Source organism: Lepidochelys kempii, chromosome 11 (genome assembly GCF_965140265.1).
Source record: "Lepidochelys kempii isolate rLepKem1 chromosome 11, rLepKem1.hap2, whole genome shotgun sequence".
Classification (NCBI taxonomy): domain Eukaryota; kingdom Metazoa; phylum Chordata; order Testudines; family Cheloniidae; genus Lepidochelys; species Lepidochelys kempii.
In genome coordinates this window covers 58365169-58386013 of record NC_133266.1, presented here as the reverse complement: position 1 = coordinate 58386013, position 20845 = coordinate 58365169, and the positions used below count along the sequence as shown (strand labels likewise).

Below are 20845 nucleotides of genomic sequence, written 5' to 3'. Positions count from 1 at the left end.
GGAGGTGACAGGAAGGAGGTAAGGGGTTTTACTGCATACACAGTGTGTAGGGGGAAGGGCTCCTTGCATGATCGCACACAGGTCAAGGCAGTGAACAGGCCTCCCCGCCTACATAACTGGGGCACAGGGGGAGTCCCAGGCAAGGGTAAGGGGGGGATAACGGACCACCCTCCTACAGAGCCCCCCACACACAGACGCGGGGGCGGGAGGGGGGGGGGGTAACGGCCCCCACACACAGACGCGGGGGCGGGAGGGGGGGGGTAACGGCCCCCACACACAGACGCGGGGGCGGGAGGGGGGGGGGGTAACGGCCCCCACACACAGACGCGGGGGCGGGAGGGGGGGGGGGTAACGGCCCCCACACACAGACGCGGGGGCGGGAGGGGGGGGGGGTAACGGCCCCCACACACAGACGCGGGGGCGGGAGGGGGGGGGGGTAACGGCCCCCACACACAGACGCGGGGGCGGGAGGGGGGGGGGGTAACGGCCCCCACACACAGACGCGGGGGCGGGAGGGGGGGGGGTAACGGCCCCCACACACAGACGCGGGGGCGGGAGGGGGGGGGGGGTAACGGCCCCCACACACAGACGCGGGGGCGGGAGGGGGGGGGGGTAACGGCCCCCACACACAGACGCGGGGGCGGGAGGGGGGGGGGGTAACGGCCCCCACACACAGACGCGGGGGCGGGAGGGGGGGGGGGTAACGGCCCCCACACACAGACGCGGGGGCGGGAGGGGGGGGGGTAACGGCCCCCACACACAGACGCGGGGGCGGGAGGGGGGGGGGTAACGGCCCCCACACACAGACGCGGGGGCGGGGGGGGGGGGGGGTAACGGCCCCCACACACAGACGCGGGGGCGGGAGGGGGGGGGGGTAACGGCCCCCACACACAGACGCGGGGGCGGGAGGGGGGGGGGTAACGGCCCCCACACACAGACGCGGGGGCGGGAGGGGGGGGGGTAACGGCCCCCACACACAGACGCGGGGGCGGGAGGGGGGGGGGGTAACGGCCCCCACACACAGACGCGGGGGCGGGAGGGGGGGGGGGTAACGGCCCCCACACACAGACGCGGGGGCGGGAGGGGGGGGGGGGTAACGGCCCCCACACACAGACGCGGGGGCGGGAGGGGGGGGGGGTAACGGCCCCCACACACAGACGCGGGGGCGGGAGGGGGGGGGTAACGGCCCCCACACACAGACGCGGGGGCGGGAGGGGGGGGGGTAACGGCCCCCACACACAGACGCGGGGGCGGGAGGGGGGGGGGGTAACGGCCCCCACACACAGACGCGGGGGCGGGAGGGGGGGGGGTAACGGCCCCCACACACAGACGCGGGGGCGGGAGGGGGGGGGGTAACGGCCCCCACACACAGACGCGGGGGCGGGAGGGGGGGGGTAACGGCCCCCACACACAGACGCGGGGGCGGGAGGGGGGGGGGTAACGGCCCCCACACACAGACGCGGGGGCGGGAGGGGGGGGGGGTAACGGCCCCCACACACAGACGCGGGGGCGGGAGGGGGGGGGGGGTAACGGCCCCCACACACAGACGCGGGGGCGGGAGGGGGGGGGTAACGGCCCCCACACACAGACGCGGGGGCGGGAGGGGGGGGGGTAACGGCCCCCACACACAGACGCGGGGGCGGGAGGGGGGGGTAACGGCCCCCACACACAGACGCGGGGGCGGGAGGGGGGGGGTAACGGCCCCCCCGACACATTGGTTGGAGACGCGGCGGCCCCGCAGTCACCTGCTTGGCCCCCTGGGTGAACTCCTCGACGCTGAACTCCTGGTCGAAGTAGGCCCGGATGAGGAAGCAGTAGAGTCTGGTGCGGACCCAGATGAAGGGGTTGGGGATCCCCACCACCACCACGCTCCGGCCGCCGCCCGCCCCCGGCGGTCCCCGCCGCCGGCTCGGCTCGCCGCTGGCGCAGAAGCGCGCGGGGGGCCGGGCGCCGGTCAGGGCAGCCGGGCCCCGCGGCTCCAGCTCGGCCCGGCCGGGTCTGGCAGTCGCCGCCAGGAGGTGAGCGGAGAAGGCGCGGACCGGCCCAGGGCAGCGCCGGAGCCTGCCGGGCAGCGCCATCTTAGCGAGCCGCCCCGCCCCGCGCCGCGCCGCGCCGCCCCGCTTGGTGCGCGGGGAAAGGGGCCTGCCTGGGAAACGGGCCAGATCAAGCCGGGCGCCCCGCGTGCTCCGGCCCTCCCGGAAGGACCGCTCCCAGGCGGGAGGCAGGCCCCGAGCGCCCCTTGCTGGCGAGACCCCTCGGAGGATCGGGTCCCAGCCCGGGGGCAAACGGAGCTTCCCTCCCCCTGGAGACTTGGCGGCCGGAGCAGCGGGGCGGGCGAGCCCTTGTTTCCCGGGGGAGCGTGTGACTGAGGCGCAGCCGGCCGGGGTGGGCAGCCGCCATGGCGCAGCCGGCGGGCCCCGTGGCCCGGCTCAGCGGGATCAGCAGGGAGCGCTTTCGGCAGGACATTTACCCGCTGGTGAGGCCCGGGGTATGCTCGGGGCGGGACCCTGCCTGGCCCGCGCCCCTGGGTGCCGGAGGCCCCCTACTCGGGGCGGGCGCTGCACCCGGCCTGCGGCAGCTCCCTCGCAGCGGCCTGACTTCCCGCTCCGCGCTGGAGATTGCGGGGCTGCCCAGGTGCTGGGGTCCCCTCAGATCCGGGGGCGGGGGCTGCACCTCCTCCCTCCCGGCAGCTCGCCTCTCCTGCCCCGGTATGTCACACTGTTCAGTGCCCTGCGTCTCCCCTCAGACCCTGGCCGCTGCCGGCCCTTCGCAGTCCCCGCTGCTGGTCTCGGCAGCCCCAGCAGTTTATCCACTTGAAACACTCTGTAAAACCGACCCTGTGCTGCCCCCGACACCCTCCCGAGAGCGAGAGAGACCAGAGCAGACCCCCAGTTCTCTTCACTGAGACCAAAATAAGCGTGAGAGATTTAGCAGGTCTGAGGAAATCCAAGATTGACGTTGGACCCCTTTATCCTTCCTCCTTTACTTTAGAGCCTCTTCCTGTCCCCTTTACAGCAGATGTCTGTCTCTTTTGACAGGTTTCAGAGTAACAGCCGTGTTAGTCTGTATTCGCAAAAAGAAAAGGAGGACTTGTGGCACCTTAGAGACTAACCAATTTAGAGCTGTAGCTCACGAAAGCTTATGCTCTAATAAATTGGTTAGTCTCTAAGGTGCCAAAAGTCCTCCTTTTCTTTTTGTCTCTTTTGACAAAATACATAATTTTTTGATCCGAGATTTTTGGAACTTGAAGAATATTGAAGCCCAGACCTTAACACCTGTTGTTTCTGGGTTTACTGTTTTAACACAGTTGGACCCCAGAGAGAGAAAGAAAACAACAAATAGGACAAAAATCTAAAAATAACAGAAGTTTTAACAACTGAAAGGAAGAGTGTACAAGTTGCCTTTCTAAATGATTCTTTAAAAAGAATGTAAACCAGAATGTCACTTTTATGTAATGCCTATTTTTATAATTAAACAAAATAATGAAGATGCATCAGAGACTGTGAAGTGTGTTACTTGTGTGGTATGTCCGTTTCTAAAAAGGGTTGTGATATTTTACAGATTCACTTACTGAATGGTATCCATTTGACAAAAAAATGGCTTGTGTTTCTAAACAGAGATGTTGTGGTGAGAATAGATGGGAAAAGAAGGAGAAGCTGCAGCATAATTAGAAAAAAGGGACATACTAAGTATTTTTGTTGATATTATTTAACAGTGATGTGCCTGTTCATATAAAATGTTTTCCTGGTAGTGGGATAAGTGAAAAATACTGGTGAGGGACAGGTCCCATTATATGAAGTTGCTGGCATAGATCTGGAGGAACTGGAACAACAGTCCATCACCTGGCCTGGCACAAGAAGACTGGGGAGTCTCCCTCACTAGGCTAAAGAGGCTAAAGCACTGATCCCACAATGAGCTCCATGCATACAGATTCTGCACAAAGCTCTGTTGTCTTCTTTGGATGCTCAGTGGGGGCACAGGGCTTTGTGCACATAGAGCTCAATGCAGGATCAGGACCAAGCTGGAGTATGATATGGAGTAATGTCTTTTTTTAACCTATCCTCATAACAATTCCAGTTTGCTTATATAATGGTTGTCATCCTAAAAGTACACTGCTCACTTTTCTGCCAGCTGGAATGTGATGCAGTGATGAGCTCAGTCCTGGATGCCTATGTGTCAACTCCTACTGACACAAGTGGGATTCTAATTAGTTAAAATTGGGGTATAGTTTGTGTTTGTTTGTTGTTATAGCTACTGATGCAAGCCTGTCTGTTACTCCCTTGGAGTTTGGCTTGAAAATAAAAGGGGATAATTAACCTCATGTGTTCATCCATCAAGCATGTTACATTAAAACCAGAAACTCATGAGGGCCATGAGCCAGCTCCACTCTGCTTGATCTAAAAAGGTATTACAGAACTGAGTTTGTAAAGACTGCATATGTAAACAAACTTCCCCAAACCCACTATTTATAAATAGATTCAGCAAATGAGAGGAAACAGTTTGAGACAATTTGTACTAATCTGGTGGTTTGGTTCCTTAGGACTTTACTGTAACTCCACCGGTCTGGTCTTTTGTGTCTTTGCAGAGAGGCTCAGTGGAGTGAGCATTGGGCTGGGAGCAAGAAATTGCTGCTTTCTAATTTTATTCTGTCCCTGACATACCTCTGTGTCCCAAACCCCTAATCTCTCCCTTGTTCAGTTTCCCTGACAGTAAAAGGTGATGATGATAACTTTTATCTCATAGGATTAGTTAAAGATTAGTTAAAGTTTGGGCAGTGCTTTGAAAATATACAATGTTGCGTGAGTGTGAAGTGTTCTTGTAATTGTCACTGACCCCTTTCTCTGAAAGGTCCTGATCCAAAACCAACTGAAATAAACAAGTCTTTCCATTGTTTTTAATGGACATTAGATCGTTGTTTGTGCTCTGCCAGCATAAAGAGGACTTAGCATGAGTGGAAACATCTCCTTGCATAGAGGGCATCCATGGCCAGTGTTAGAACTGGTGTAATATTGCCCCTTGTCCCAATATCTGGGTCAAGGATGTGGACTGGGGGCATAGCCAAAGTGCACTTCCCTACAGCTGTGCTCTACTAAGCCTTTTGAAGAAGAGCTGAAGTTATATCAGGGCCTTGCCAAATCCTTCCATGGCTCCAGAATATGGTGAATGCCAATGTTGTTTAAAGAACCTTTTCTCACACTCCATTCCTGCCACAAGTAAAGGAGTATAATAACTGAGAATAAGGCCCATGATTTCCTGGATTTTGTTTTCACACTCAGTGCACAAACTCATGGAGCCTTCTGGCTAATGTGCAACAGGTGTACCTATTCAATTGATTTGTTCTTGTACTGTACTTGACAAATTAGTCCTGAATTTTTTTGTTGGATTCTATTACCAATTCAGTGACAACATGCCATGCCATGCCATAAACCTGCTTTTGTTTACTTCTCAGAGAAAGCCAGCAGTGCTGAAAGGAATAGACTTGGGCACTTGCACAACCAAATGGACAGTGGATTACCTCAGCCAAACAGCAGGATCTAAAGAAGTAAAGATTCATGTTTCCACAGTGCCACAGATGGACTTCCTCAGTAAGAACTTTGTATATAGGTACTTTATTCCAAGGCTTCCTCTATTTTAAAGGGACATATTGGTAACTTTTAGAAACATTCTACATTGCTTTGAAGTATACAAAGTATACTCTTCTATGTTGCCTGGCTCTGTTGGTGTTACCGTTCAGCAAGTTGGTGCTCTCTTGCTTTTTGTAAACTTATTAATGGTAATTACTGTGTATATTGCTATTTACTGTATTAACTAGATATGTTATAGAGCTTCTCTTTCTAGAGAGATGCTTTTGAATTCAGGTGCCATTGTCTGAAAGGTATTTTTTTTTAATTTAAAAAGGTAAAGATATTTCAGTACTAGAAGAAATATTTCATCACAGTTTTGTCCTACAACTATGGCTTTGGCATTCATGGGTGTGTCATTATTCTCTTTCTTTTCTTTTTCTTTTTCTTTTTTTGGCCCAGTCCCAGATAGCAATTTTTTAACATGCCTTTTCTGTTCATGAAGGATGTTAGAATGACCAAGCTTTGAAAACTTGAGCTTGAATTCACGGGTGAGGTACAGTATAGGCTGTGGAAAATCAGATTTTCCCACATACTCCTGTCAGTACACCCCACTCCTAACAGCAGAGAGGAGTTTTAAGAGTATTTGGGCGAAGACAATGAGGTGGTTCTGCAGATACTTGTAGGGAGCGCCTCCTATGCATAAGGGGCAGCATGGGAAGAACTTCAAAGATGTTTGTTTGGAAAAATTTTAAAATGGGCGATGAAGACTGGTCATTTGCAGAATGAATGTAGGAGTCAATGTCACAATACTGTATAAGAGTTGATAAGTATCACATGGATAGACTGTGAAGGGCATAAAAGTGAAGATAAGTGGTCTGTTTTTGAAGTAGTGAAGATGAAGAAGTTAGTGGGGGAATCCAAAGAGGGGAGTTTGAGAGAAACTCTCAGTTTGTGACTTGGAGTCTGCTGCAACAAGAACTTTGAAACTAGGCATGTCATTCTGATTCTCTGATACTTGATGATTATATTGTTTGAAGCTAGTGCTGCTCAGTACCTGAAATGCTTTGAATGCTGGTATGTTACAGATGTGCTAGTTCAGTGGTTCTGAAACTTTTGTACTGGTGACTCCTTTCACATAGCAAGCCTTTGAGTGAGACCTCCCCTTTATTAATTAAAAACACTTTTTTTTATATTTAACACCATTATAAATGCTGGAGTCAAAGCGGGGTTTGGGGTGGAGTCTGACAGCTCGTAACCCACCCATGTAATAACCTCGTGACCCCTTTAGGATTCCCGACCCCCAGTTTGAGAACCCCTGTGCTAGTTCAATGCTAGTTGGTTTAGTTGGTGTTGGTCCTGCTTTGAGCAGAGGATTGGACTAGATGACCTCCTGAGGTCTCTTCTAACCCTAATATTCTATGAATCAACAGAATTACGCTGGAGGGATGTCAGCAATTAAAAAACAATCAACTTCAAAGTTTAGGGCATGTGCAGTTTCTAGTGTCCTCAAAATACAGACTATCACACATTTCACCAGCCCTTCAGTCTGGAGACAAGTCACGCAGAATGTCTAATGTCCTAAGAAGTTCCTCATTAGATTTGTCCATGTCCTGTAGTTTGCCAAAACATTCTTCAGAGTCTAATGCATCTTAGCCATTTTGTTGTTGTTCTGCAATGGTAAAGTCTTCATTTCAACTGTCGTTTGCTTTCCCCAAGTGTGAACAAGATGTGTTCAATCATTTATTATTTTAATAAAGTTTAAGAAAACAGACATACGTGCTGGAATCAAATGTTCTACAGTCTATAATGAGTGAACCCTGGTGTCACAGTCAGTACACTCTTTATTCACAGCTGGTTGAACCATTGAACATTTTGAAACTATTTTTTGGACTGCAAATACAATTCTGTCATACATCTTTGCCTCATATATATTGTTTAGTGTTTATCTCACTGTCTGGGGAAAAAATGAAACACAAAAAGGCATATAAAAGGGATATGCAATTATGTATCCTTGCATTTTCCTTCTAAGGGTCTGATTCTGCAGGCCCTAATGCACTTTACTAATGTTATGTGTGTAAGTAGTTTTATTTAATTCAGTGGTGATATTTCACATGCATAAATGTGCTCAGGTGTGTTAGGATTTGCAGATTAGGGGCTAAATTTTGTATATGGCAGTATGGTGATGCTCTCTAAATACCTGGTCTTGAGAGTTGCTAAGTATTTGTGACTTTCACCACTTCTAGAGGACTTGGGGAACTCAGAACCTCTCTGAATCAGGCTATGTATTTATATCTGTGGGGAAAATAAATAAAATTACTACAAGAATAAAAACTCTCTAGTACAAAGACTTAGACATCATTATGGCCAGCTAAGGACCTGATCCAGACGTACGCTGAGCACAAGCAACTCATACTGCTTTCAGTGGGAGATGTAGTTGTTCAGGCTCTGGGGTCTGATCCACTTCCATTAGTGTCCATAGGATTCTCTCCATTGACTCCAGAAGCTGCTGGATCAAGCTTATAAAAACGTCTTCTGTATTTTCCACAGTATGCATCCAATGAAGTGAGCTGTAGCTCACGAAAGCTTATGCTCAAATAAATTGGTTAGTCTCTAAGGTGCCACAAGTACTCCTTTTCTTTTTGCAAATACAGACTAACACAGCTGTTACTCTGAAACCTAACATAGAAATTGTGTATTGTCAGGGAAATGGTCCATGTAGTCCTATATTTGACAATGACTACTACCAGAAATTTCAGAGGAAGATGTAAACCCCCTGTAATGGATAACTTTGCCTATGGGGAAACTTTCTTCCTAACATTGGGCATTTAATTGTTGTTATGTTCTGTGAAGCATGAAATAAATTGCTATATGCAGCATGGATATTAGCCAGTACCAGCTAGGTGATTTGAGTGATCTTCACAGCTTGGGGAAAAAAAAATCTTTCCTGATGAATGAGAAATTCAGGATATTTAACAATAGTTAGACTGACTCCTGAGAAGTGTGCATCATATTTTTCATTGTCTAATTTGAATCTTATGGTAAATAATATGTTTGTATTAGGTTCTAGTTACTATTTTTGTATGTAAGTTTATTTGTTTGGTTTTTTTTACCCCTACCCTCTTGCTGTTTAAAAAAATCAAAAATTAAATTGTGCTGGGGTGGAAATCAAACTAGCTGGTGCTGATAGATGCTATAAGCATTAGTAACCACCATAAAATAATCCATTTGGTACTTGTGATGTTGCACTCCATAGGCTTTATGCAAATATGCTTATGATATAACTGGAATATGCTTTACTCTAAATACCCCATGTATAGTGTCATTAGAAAGCTAGTAATCTACTAACTGTTTTCATCGTATTTGTTGTCATATATTATTTCTACATCTGGAGTTAGGAGAATAAGATATAAACTTGTATCACTGATGCAAACATATTAAGTAGAGACCATTAAGGGTGCTCCAGAAACAATTAGTTGTAAATGGCCTTAGTTACTTGAAAGCCTTCCTGTGTATGTGTGGGCCAGCCCATGGGGAATGGAGACTAGGGGTCTTACAGTGACATGTGACCATGTCACCTGATAATGAAATCCATCTTAAATCTGGTACTTTTCCATTTAGAAGGAGGGGTGGGGACCCAGAGAGACAAAAGATTCCCGCCTTGTGCCAAAGCTATAAAAGGGGATGGAGCAGGACAAAAGGGGCTTCCAGTCATGAGAGAGCCTCTGCTTACCACCTGAGATGTTGGCTGGAACTAACAAGGACTGTACCAGGGGAAAGGATTGGGCCCAGACTAGGAAGGAGTATAGTCTGTGAAAGAAGCTTTTGGAACATCTCTGAGGGTGAGATATTACCTGTAATCAGTTTCTTAATGTATTAGACTTAGATTTGCATGGTTTTGCTTTATTTTGCTTGGTGACTTACTTTGTACTGTCTGTTATTACTTGAAACCACTTAAACCCTACTTTTTATACTTAATAAAATCACTTTTGTTTATTAATGAACCTAGAGTAAGTTATAAATACCTTGGGGAGCAAACAGCTGTGCATATCTCTCTATCAGTGTTATAGAGGGTGGACAATTTATGAGTTTACCCTGTATAAGCTTTATACAGAGTAAAATGGATTTATTTGGGGTTTGGATCCCATTGGGAACTGGGTCTGGGTGCTGAAGAGGTAACCTGCTGAGCTGTTTTTAGTTAAAGTCTTCAGCTTTTGGGGCGTGGCCCAGACCCTGAGTCTGTGTTGCAGCAGGCTAGTGTGTCTGGCTCAATGAGGCAGGGTTCTGGAGTCCCAAGCTGGCAGGGAAAATGGGCTCAGAGGTAATTTCAGCACATCAGGTGACCAAACCTGTCACATTACTACATTCAATTGTTTTGCTCCAGTATCAAGCAGGCCAAATGCTACAATATCTGTTCAGGCAAAGGTCTACTGAAGACCAGATCTAAGAGACCTTTACTGTTTTATGCTTGTATTGACTCCGTACCAGGAGCAAACTTACCAAATATGTGTCTGTAGAAAGCATAATTTATTGCAGTATCTGCTAAAGTTGTTAAAGAATTTTAGGAGGATCTCTTCACCCTGTGAAATTGACAGTCATCTAGGGCTTGATTCTGCTCCCACTGACTTCAGTGGGTCTGGGCTTGGCATGTAGGCCCAGACCTTCAAAGGTACTTAAGCATCTAACTCCTGTTATTTCAGTGGAAGTTAGGCTTTTAAATACCTTTGAGGATTTGGGCCCTAATGATTTCTTTTTAATAGCAACTAATCTGAAGCTGTCCTCTCAGATGAAAAGCTAAAGTTCTTTCTTTTCCCCATAGAATCACTGAATGAAGCAACTTTAGGAGAATTAATTTAAAATACAGGAAGGTTGGGACAATCGTAAACATAGGTTTCACCTGAGGCAGCATATATAAAACACAGACCCATTTATTCAAAAAAATCAGCACAAACTATGACCCAGATTTTAAAAAATGCTCATCACCTATAACTGGAATAATATTTGCAACGGAGCTTAGTTTAGACATTTATATTAAATGCCATATTTTCTAAAGAGCTTGGCACCCAGCTGCTCCCATTGAGCACAAGAGTTTGAGCACAACATTTTTGGATAGTGAACACTCTTGAAAATCTGATCCCAAATAATTATCTTTTTACAAGCTGACTTACAGCCAAAAATATTTGGATCTAGTGTAGGAACAATCTGGATAATAATGAAAGATTTTTACATATGATTTTTATCTTGGCAGTTATTTGACATCCTATTGCAAACAATTGTTAGTCTGTATGATGATTTTTTAAAACAAATTAAATCATCTGTCCTGCTACATTGTTATAGGCCAGAGACATGAATTTGATCTGGTACTAAGTATTGTGTGTCCAGTAGTTAAATAATTCATTGTTACATTGATTAGCATTATGAATTTTTATATTTATATTTCAGAACATTGCCTTTTGATGTGTTTGTACGGAGAGCAGCTGAAGTCAAACATAACGAGTACTTTATATCTGAGGTAATTTCCTTGAAGTGTCACATCTTCTTTCATAAGTTATTTGGTCAATATATTGAGATTTGGTTTTAAAAAAAAATTATTATTTTTTTTTTTTAGCATAGCACTTAACCTTAGAGTTAAGCATGGTTTGCTGGCTTGGAGCTCAAGAGTTAATCATTCCTCATGTCTACTGTATAACTGACTACAGTAGGCTTGCTTGTGTGGCCAAAGACTACTTTATATGAGTAAAGGTTTCAAGATAAGGGACTAAGAAAACACATTATGTTTAAAATAGCAACTATATATGTGAGATATTTTAAAAGAAGTAAATACTCAAGTGTTTAGGTAAGCTATAGCAACTATCAGAGGCACAAATATAAAATACAGAAATGTTACAACATTCGCATTGATTAAGTAATTAATAAGTAGATACATTAACATAATTATGTCCAAAAATTGTTTGTGTGTTAATAGGAATTCACCCTCCCCCAAATCTAGTTATAGAATGTTTACATGGGAATAGGAGCTGGGCTGCTCCAAATGATTTTTCAAATATTCCTTCCATCATTTATTTGTAACATGCAGTATGTTCTGAAATACATTGTTGTGATTTCCTGTGTCAGTGTTCTGAAGGGTTTAATTTCTACATATGCTCTATTACTGGATAGACTCAAAGCACTGTTGAAGTGGCTGACAGTTTGTGATCTAAGTCTCCATATGGAGCAACATGTGTTTTATACCCTTAGATCTTTCCCTGCCCCCTTGAATATGCCTGTTTCATTTAATTAGCATATTTTCACTTTCTTCCATTTCTTCAGGTAGCCAGCAGGGAGCAATAGAAGAAAGGGCAGGAGAGCAGAATAGCTGAATTTGTAAATAGAATTTAGTTGTACCAAATTTTAATGAGGCTCTTCATTAATCTAATGAGATGGTTAAAGCTCTATATGTTCTAATTCTTTGTTCTTGCTTTCTAATGATCAGTCTCGTTTGTGTTTGTGTTAAGGATGAGAAATACTACTTGCGATCACTGGGTGAAGACCCACGAAAGGTGAGTAACTTGGGACTGCGGGGCATGTGTTTCAGAGCAGCAGTTTAAAATCTTTAAGGGCCGTATTTCCTTTACACAAACAACCTATTTGTCTTGTAAATTAATTTAGGCCAGAAATTTTAAACATGAGTGCTTAAAGTTAGGCACTTAAATCCAAGCTTAGCTGGTCACCGAAGGACCAAGCCTCCATAAGAAGCTTTCTGGATGCCATACAGCTGCCATTATGATTCCTATGCCTCACCTCCCATCCCTCAGCCGTTGGTATAAAGAGATTGATCAGGAGAACGGTAGTGTAACTGGGGTGTCCTGATGATCCCTGGCTGAAGTAGCATCCCCTCAGGCTGTCCTAACTTATACTGGAGACAGGACCAGCACCCAGATGGCTGAAGATTCTGTGCAAAAGGCTCCCTTGTGTCCAAACCCCAGCAGTGCCAAGTGCTCCTTGGCTACAACTGAGGAGCTAGCCCAGGGGTTCTCAAACTAGGGGTTGGGACCCCTCAGGGAGTCGCAAGGTTATTACATGGGGGGTCACGAGCTGTCAGCCTCTACCCCAAACCCCGCTTTGCCTCCAGCATTTATAATGGTGTTAAATATATAATAAAGTGTTTTTAATTTATAAGGGAGGGGTCGCACTCAGAGGCTAGCTATGTGAAAGGGGTCACCAGTACAAATGTTTGAGAACCACTGATCTAGCCTATATGATTTAACACAGTGGTGAGCTAATCACCTGCTTTCACTTCAAATATATGATTTTATCGGGAACATTGAACTATATCCCTTTTGATTCAGGATATTGCAGATATCAGAAAGCAGTTTCCTTCATTAGCAGAAGATATTCAGATCCCAGAATATTTTGAAAAGGAACAGTTCTTCTCCAGTGTCTTCCGCATCAGCTCAGCAGGACTGCAACTCTGGACACACTATGATGTAGGCAAACAATCTTTTTGCCTTTGTTGACGAAATGTGGTGTGGCTCTCATTACAGGATTGGTTACTAGGTTACAAGTCTTATAGGGGGTAGGGACCTGCTGGTGGGTAGAGAGGTGCCTTGCATACTTTTGGGTACTAGGTAAATAATAACTGACTTTAGGTATTGTATATTTTAAATATAGCTGCTATTCTAAGCACATTTTGGTTCTCAGTTTATTTCCCAGTCCTGAAACCCTTGCCTCATATGAGTAAAAATCGCAAGACTGGGTTTTTGGGTTTTTACTCATTGTTTTAAATAGCAGCCAAGAATTAAAAAACAAGCAAAAAACAACCTCTCAACATTGCTGGCTTCAGTGGAGGGTGAAGCTATGCAGTGCCTTGCAGAATTAGCTTATTTTGCTACTCTGCAAGACCCTTTCCTTGCTAATCTATGTGGTGGGTTTTCATGCTCTTCTGCTGTAGTTGATACCACATATATTTGTCTAGTAAGTACCACAATGTGATACCAGACAGGTTTAGATACAGGAATATTATGTTGTGTGGTTGAGCTAGTGCAAAACCCATTGCTGTTCATTAGTGTCAGGTCAACAAAATGAAGTAAGAAGGCTGTTTGAAAGATGGTAAAAGCGGTTCTAAATATATTCTGCCTTATGTTTTGCTTTGCTAGATAGTCAAGGCAGATAATTGCTTTGAATTTTTAACAATAAATCTTGTAAGTCCTAGTTTAAAGAAAGGAGAAAAAAAAGACAAGTAAAGGAGTTATTAAAAAGAAACATGGAGAGGCATTTTTTCCATTTATAATTAAGAAGTGCCAAAAATGTAGGATTAAGAGTGAAAATATATGTCATATGATTCAGATTTTCAGGGTAATTTGATATGGAGTAGCAATTTCTTTCTTTCTTTTTTAAACACACACACACACACACACACAAAGCTTTTAATATTGTCTTTGTTTTCAGACATATTTTAAATAACAGAATGATTATATGGAATATATATTTGCCCATTCTTCTTGTATAACATCTGTCTGCTATTTATGTTTGTAGCATACTCTTATATTTTCAGATAATGGATAACTTCTTAATCCAGATAACAGGAAAAAAAAGAGTTATACTGTACAATCCTCGAGACGCACCATATTTGTATTTAGCAGGTATGTTCTTGTCATACACAGTTAATTGAATTTGGTGTTCTCAGTTCAGTTTCCAGTAGGCAAGTGTCCCATTTATGTATAAAAACCTCTGCCGTAATTGGCAACTCTGTTAGAAATCTCAGCAGAGAGGTGACATTGACTAACCTAATATCTCATTTCTAACAGTAATCACTCCAAGTTAGTGTTGAGGAACATTGCTGGGGTAATGCAGGGGAACTTGCAATCCTGGTGCCCATGCTCTAATTGTTCTGTGGATTAATAAAGCATTCTGGTTCTTAACTGCATAGGAATAGAGGGCTGTAACTAGGTTCTAATAGAGTTCTTCTACTGTTTCAGTGAAACTTAGCTTCGGTGGCTATTATAGTCAGTGAAAATTCTCTCTGGTATCAGTAGTATTGTAGTTATACTTGAAATGTGGCTACAGAATGCCACATTCAACCCTGGTGGAACTCAGTTGAAGTCAATGAAGTTCCACCAGGATTGAATTTGGCCCAATAATTGTTATACCCTAGAGTGTTGTGTTAACTTACATTGGCCAGTGTTAAAAGAATTTGTGAATGTTCATTATTTTGTTGAAACTTCTTTAGGCACTAAATCAGAGGTCTTAAATGTGGATAACCCAGACCTGGAGAAATATCCCCTTTTTATGAAAGCCAGGCGCTATGAATGTTCTCTTGAAGCAGGCGATGTGTTGTTCATTCCAGGTAAGTGACAAATCGCTCCGGCCCACATTATTTTTAATAGTTTTATTTTGTGAATCTTCATTTCCATGTGTGAATTATATATTTGTAACCCTCCGTGCAATTCTAATGTGTGACACTTTGCATATGACCAAAATTATGCTCTTTTTTGACTTAATATGCATATATTTTAATAGCCTTATTCTATTAAAATCAATTTGTCCTTTCCCTGACCTGGCTTCTTTAGATTCAGAAGTGATGACAGAATTAGGACAGGGAATGGGCACTTTCTTCTTCTGTAGCTCTAATGTTTTCTCACTGCAGAAGTAAGAGGCAAATGACATAATGTGCATTAGGGATGGAACTGTTAAGTCCTTACATTTTTTTTATTACAAATTGTCAGCTTTGAAAATAAGGTCAGAATATTTTCTGTTCTAAGATGCTTCTAACTTTCTGCAACAGTAGCAAATATAAAACTGCTTGCTGTGCAAGGTGAGACAGCACCAGAGATTAGGAGCAGGCAGCTGAATTATTTCTGCTGGCCTACGCATCTTCTAACCGACCTCATCAGCAATTTGCAGGAGCAGAGCCTGACACTTGCTGAAGTATTTAAGAGGGAAGCAATGTAAAGGGCAATTCAAGTCTCTAGGCAATGAACAAAGAGTAATCTGTTAATTACAAGTGATCATTTTAAACCCTAAAATCCTGGAAACATTGATGCACATGCTTACCTTTGCTCACCTAAGTAGTCCTACTGAAGTTACTGGAACTCCTCACCTGCTTAAAGTTAAGCATATGTGTAAGTGTCTACAGGGTTGGGGCTTGGGCCTACAATCTGTGTGTGTTTGTGTGTTTTAATTGTAATTGTTGTGCAGTCCTAAGCAGTACCTAGGTCAGGGATATGGGGACAGGGGAGAATTAATATTATTTGTGGAACCATGAATTTTAACCACTTTATGAAAAAAGTGAATCTTATTTATTAATTCCCTGGCTTTCAGATGTGTTAAATAGACTATAGCATTCCAGTATTGTTTCTAGAAAGACATCATTGAAACAGTTGCAAAGCCTTATCTGAACAAAAGTTTTGACTGCTAATAATCTTCAAGTGGAGGGTAGGAGAAGAATTCTCCATGAATAGAATTTAAAGTGATCTTATCCATATAATTTTGTGGGGTAGGGTTTAAGAGTTTATTTTGAGTTTTCAAGTCAGCTTTCTCAATTCTAATCTACAGACGTTAAGTCATACTTCTGGTATCAAATATTAGTTGAAGCAGCCGTGAGATAACTAACAAAAATTCACAGTGTAAGGAGAGCTATCTTTTATGATCTTGTAAACACTGAAGGAACCTTTGTGTTCTATCAGAATCTTCAGGATGATTATCAAACCGTGATAAAATTTGCTGTAAAATATTTTAAATTTGTCTTTTACATCTTCCTATTCAGAATAAGCAGGCTAATAGTAACAGTGTTTGTGACTAATCCTGGAATATTAAATTGGACAGGATAACGTCATAATGAAGACAAAAACAACTTATTACCTTGGTATTAATTTTTTTATTATTAGCTATGATCCTGAGCACACATAAATATCTAGATCCTTTTCACTGATTCACATTCTTGGTGGGAAAACTGAGTATCACAATATAATTGTGGTTAGGGGACGAAGGGGGATATGATAGTGGTCTATAAAATCATAAGTGGTGTGGAGAAGGTGAACAGGGAAGTGTTATTTACCACTTCACATAATACAAGAACCAAAAGTCACTCGATGAAAGTAATAAGCAACACGTTTAAAACGAAAAAGGAAGTACTTTTCCCCACAACACTTGGAACTTGTTTCCACAGGATGTTGTAAAGGCCAAACTTTACAACTGGGTTCACAAAAGAATTAGATAAATTCATGTGGGAGAAGTCCATCAGTGGCTATTAGCCAAGATGGCCAGGAACACAATCCCATACAGTACTGTAGATGTTCCTAAATCTCCGACTGCCAGAAACTGGGAGTGGATGGTGGGGATGGATCACTTGATAATTACCCTGTTCTGTTCATTCCCTCTGAAGCACTGGGCATTGGCTGGTGTTGGAAGACAGAAGGACCATTGATCTGACCCAGTACGGCCATTGTTAGTCTCTAAGGTGCTACAAGTACTCCTTTTCTTTTTGTGGATACAGACTAACACGGCTGCTGCAATGAGTGAAGTTACTCATGTACATAAGTGTTTGCAGGAATGGGGCCCTTAAAGATTTAGGGCTTAATCCTGCACTCTTTACTCATGCAAGTATTCCCATTCAAGGTAATGGGATAAATGACATGAATCAGGGACAAAGAATTAAGTCGGTTGACCCTGATCCAGCAAACACTTACCCATTTGCTTACCTTTTCAGTGGGAATACTCATGCATAAAGTTAAGCATGCTTATAAATATCTTCAGGATCAGGAACTCACTGTTTGATATGCTGTAGCATATGATGTAGTGAGTCAGAAGTACCTATACATAAGTGAATGTCAATGTTTATTTCTTATGCCAGTTACATTCAGTTTGAGATGGTTCAAACATCTTTGTTGTAAATGAAATCAAGTTTTAAATGGCAGTTTATCTTTTTAGACTTTTTTCTTCCTACAGCTTTATGGTTCCATAATGTAATTTCTGAAGAATTTGGAGTGGGAGTGAATGTCTTTTGGAAGCATCTTCCTTCTGAGTGCTATGATAAGACAGACACCTATGGAAACAAAGATCCTACAGCAGCTTCCAGAGCTGTACAGGTTTTGGACAGGGCTTTGAAAACACTGGAGGAACTGCCTGAGGAATATAGGGATTTTTATGCCCGAAGAATGGTTTTACGCATCCAGGAAAAAGCCTATAGCACTAACTATGAATAAACAGTCAACAAGTCAACCAAGCTCCTCTGAAAGTAGAGAGCAGTACAGATATGGATATTGTACCTGAAGACGCTTTGAGAAGATCAATAAAAACATTGTTTGTGGATGAATACTTATTTCATAGTCCAAAGATGATGATGTTTTAATAGATCCCATTTCTACTAATCCATATGAAGTATAGTCTGTTTGATTCAGCTGTACAACAATAAGGGGTCAATTTAAAATTAATTATATATATATAAAATTAATTTTAAATTGACCCCTATATATATATATATTCATTCATATGCGCCCAAGTTTGTGTTATTTAGAACAATCATCTTGTTTCCTGGGGGTAGTTTACTTTCAAATAACTATTTCAGAAAATAAATATTCCTGAATAAGACCTAGGGCATTGGCAATTTAAATTCTGTTTTAGATCCTGGTATCTTCTTCAGGGTGCTATTGAAAATAAAGTTCCAGCCCAAATGGGTTATTCTCTAGAGTGGTGGAGACTGCTGATCTGTGGGACTCGCACAGCTTTAGGAAAAGGCAAGCAACCAGCCAGGGTTAACTTGACTAGCTACTTCCCTTTCCTCTAATTATGGGGTGATGAGAAGCAGCTGTGCTCTTAGCAGGACCCAGTCAGGGACAGCAGGTGTGTTCCTGTTGTTCTCCTCAGCAGAGAAAAGAATGGAAAGGAGAGAGAATGCCCTGGCTGGCTTATCTGGGCTGTGTGAGTATGTATTTTACTTACATTCATTTGTTTTTAGTTTGAGTAGGGTATAAGCTAAAGTGGCACCTGTCGATTTTTTTTCTTTTAATTTCCCTGATCTGGAATTATTTGCAGACAGATTGAATCAACACAAGCCCAAGAAGTGGGATTTGTTAGAACCTAAAATGGATGTGAAATCTGAGGCTCCCTGCCATGATGCAGCTCAGCTGAGAGCTGTAGTAGACCTGAGTATTGAATGTTCACAAGTGCTGTCTCTGTCAAACCTATACAATTCAGGTCCCCTAAAAAGTCAGGGTGGAGGTTAAGTTCAATTTCCTTTATGTGGGGTGTGGAGTGAGAGAAAGAAGGAAGTGATCAGATGCCTATAATCAGCAATTCCTTTTGCATGTTGAGGAACCACTGGTCTCGTAATCAATGTATAAAATACTTGCGGACTGGAGCCTCATGATTTCTGGATACTTCAAGAGAAGCACTGTTTCCTACACCAACACTCTGTAAACAGAAGGCAGAAATAATGGCCGGAGAAACTCATGCAGATATTCTGATGCTTGAACAGAGTCAAACAAACATCTCTGGTTGTCTTCATTTAAAAATATGCTCTCTCACAAGATAAGGCTTAGAACTTAACCTTGAGTCTTTTACAGTGAAGTATTTCAATATTAGCTTACTTGGATCTTCTGGGCTGGGTTCAGAGGAGGCATACAGGGACTACTAAATGCATCTCCCTTAATCCCAGCTCAGACGGTAAAAGCTCAGTAAAGACACCATCACCCCTGAGAAGGTCCAAGTGAGCTGATTGCTCTTGGCATGGTTACTGCCCTTGTTCTGAAAGATCTTCCTCTTAATGCTTCTGTAACTCCTATGAGCAACAGCATGGGAGCAGACACAGAGTATCCACCCAACTTCCCCAAGACACCCACATCACAGACACCCACAGGACAGCAAAAAACTACAGGCAAAGTTTATGCCAGAGTTTTTTAAAGTTTAGATTCATGCTGTAGCTCGAAGAAAAGAACCTGCCAACTTGCATAGTTTTATTATATCAGGAGCCCTATTGCCACAGCTGTTGCTATTGCACCAAACTGCATCACTGCTAACAGCAGCCAGTTGTACAGTACTTGATAAATCAGGGTGAGGTTTTTATTCTACAGCTATGGGATTTGCTGGAAGGAAGGCCCTGGTAATATTGTCATAAATATGGAATCCATTGGGAGCACTTCAAGAACCCTCCAGTAGTTGAGATGTATTGTGTGACTATATGAATAGAAGTAGCCTCTGGCAAGTGGACTCCATTCCTGAGATACAAGCCTGTTGCTTCCAGGTGGATGGAGCTATAATGTTGCTCTTGTTTTGTAAGCTGAATGATAAGGTGACATCTGACAAATGACATGCTGCCATTGTCCATTTAAATATCTCTATTTTACTACTTACAGCGTAAGAGAACTAGCTGAGGTTTTGGCATTTATCTGCCATTTAGATCGGTCCGATGCTTCCAACAGGGTTGAGAATTGTGACTTGTCAAAAGCTGTTAGCAGGACTAAAGAGGGATGTGGCACTAAGGCACAGAACAGGGGCTTCCTGCAGAAGCTGGGCCTTGCAACTCTGTGCAGATTATTCATCTAAACCCATTTTTGTTGGCAGCTGTAACTTAGAGAAAATAACTTCCCACCATGTGTATGGGCACAATGCCATCCTAATGAATAGGCATGAATATAACCAGCCGGGCGATCTTGATGTGCATACGTTATGCATACGAAGGGCAGAATTGCAACCTGAGAACACTGAAACACTTGATTCCTCTCAATTTCCACTTCTATAGTTAAAAGGACTGCACAGCTCTATGTGGGGGTGGGAGGGAGAAATTAAGGTAGGATCTGTGCATCCAGGCATTGGACTGGGAAAGGGCTCAAGGACTCTCGCAGATTGGAGCAAAGGATCCCTGGAAAGGGTGTACAGAGCATCCTTGAGGCCTCTTTGGGATGTGGGGAGAAAGAGAAAGCAGTGTCAGGCTAGGGGCCAAGCTCCACCTGTTTTCTGCCTGATAATTCAGGCTTAACTTGCTCTCAGCCAACCATTAGCAGCTTTCCAGAATGCCAGCCCACAGAGGTGCAGGGGGCTGCACTGTTCCTTCTTCCTCCCTGCCCAGCTCAGTAGGTCATTCTGACTTCTGCTGGCCAGCTATACCTGAGGAGGAAGATCGAACTTGACATAGTGATTAGTGTCCTCCTTTGGTCACCTGAGCTGGAAAGCCATGGCTGGGGCCTCTAGGTGCTGCAGTAATGCAAATAGTAATTCATAAGGAAGGAAGTAGCGGTCAACATGTTACTGATCTGTGAGTGTCACAGTTTGTGGGTAGGACAATAGTCTTATGGGGGACAGCCCTTTGG

General features: G+C 44.1%; 2 protein-coding genes across 4 annotated transcripts in view; one reads left to right on the top strand and one right to left on the bottom strand.

The window, feature by feature from the left end:
* MAIP1 (matrix AAA peptidase interacting protein 1) overlaps positions 1 to 2881 on the bottom strand; it is a 12517-nt gene extending 9636 nt beyond the window's left edge. The window contains exon 1 of one of the 3 annotated variants that reach the window (XM_073306327.1): positions 1746 to 2881. In XM_073306327.1, coding sequence (XP_073162428.1) covers positions 1746 to 2078 — 333 coding nt within the window. In that variant the 5' untranslated portion in view covers positions 2079 to 2881. The remainder of the gene's footprint in view (positions 1 to 1745) is intronic. The other 2 variants (XM_073306325.1, XM_073306326.1) reach the window with 2 other exon arrangements.
* Positions 1720 to 20845, top strand: TYW5 (tRNA-yW synthesizing protein 5). The gene is made up of 8 exons (XM_073306324.1): positions 1720 to 2476; positions 5450 to 5604; positions 11004 to 11073; positions 12056 to 12100; positions 12890 to 13027; positions 14095 to 14182; positions 14770 to 14886; positions 17487 to 20845. Exons 1-8 carry the CDS (start codon positions 2399 to 2401, stop codon positions 17741 to 17743), a joined length of 948 nt encoding a protein of 315 aa, XP_073162425.1. The 5' UTR covers positions 1720 to 2398; the 3' UTR covers positions 17744 to 20845.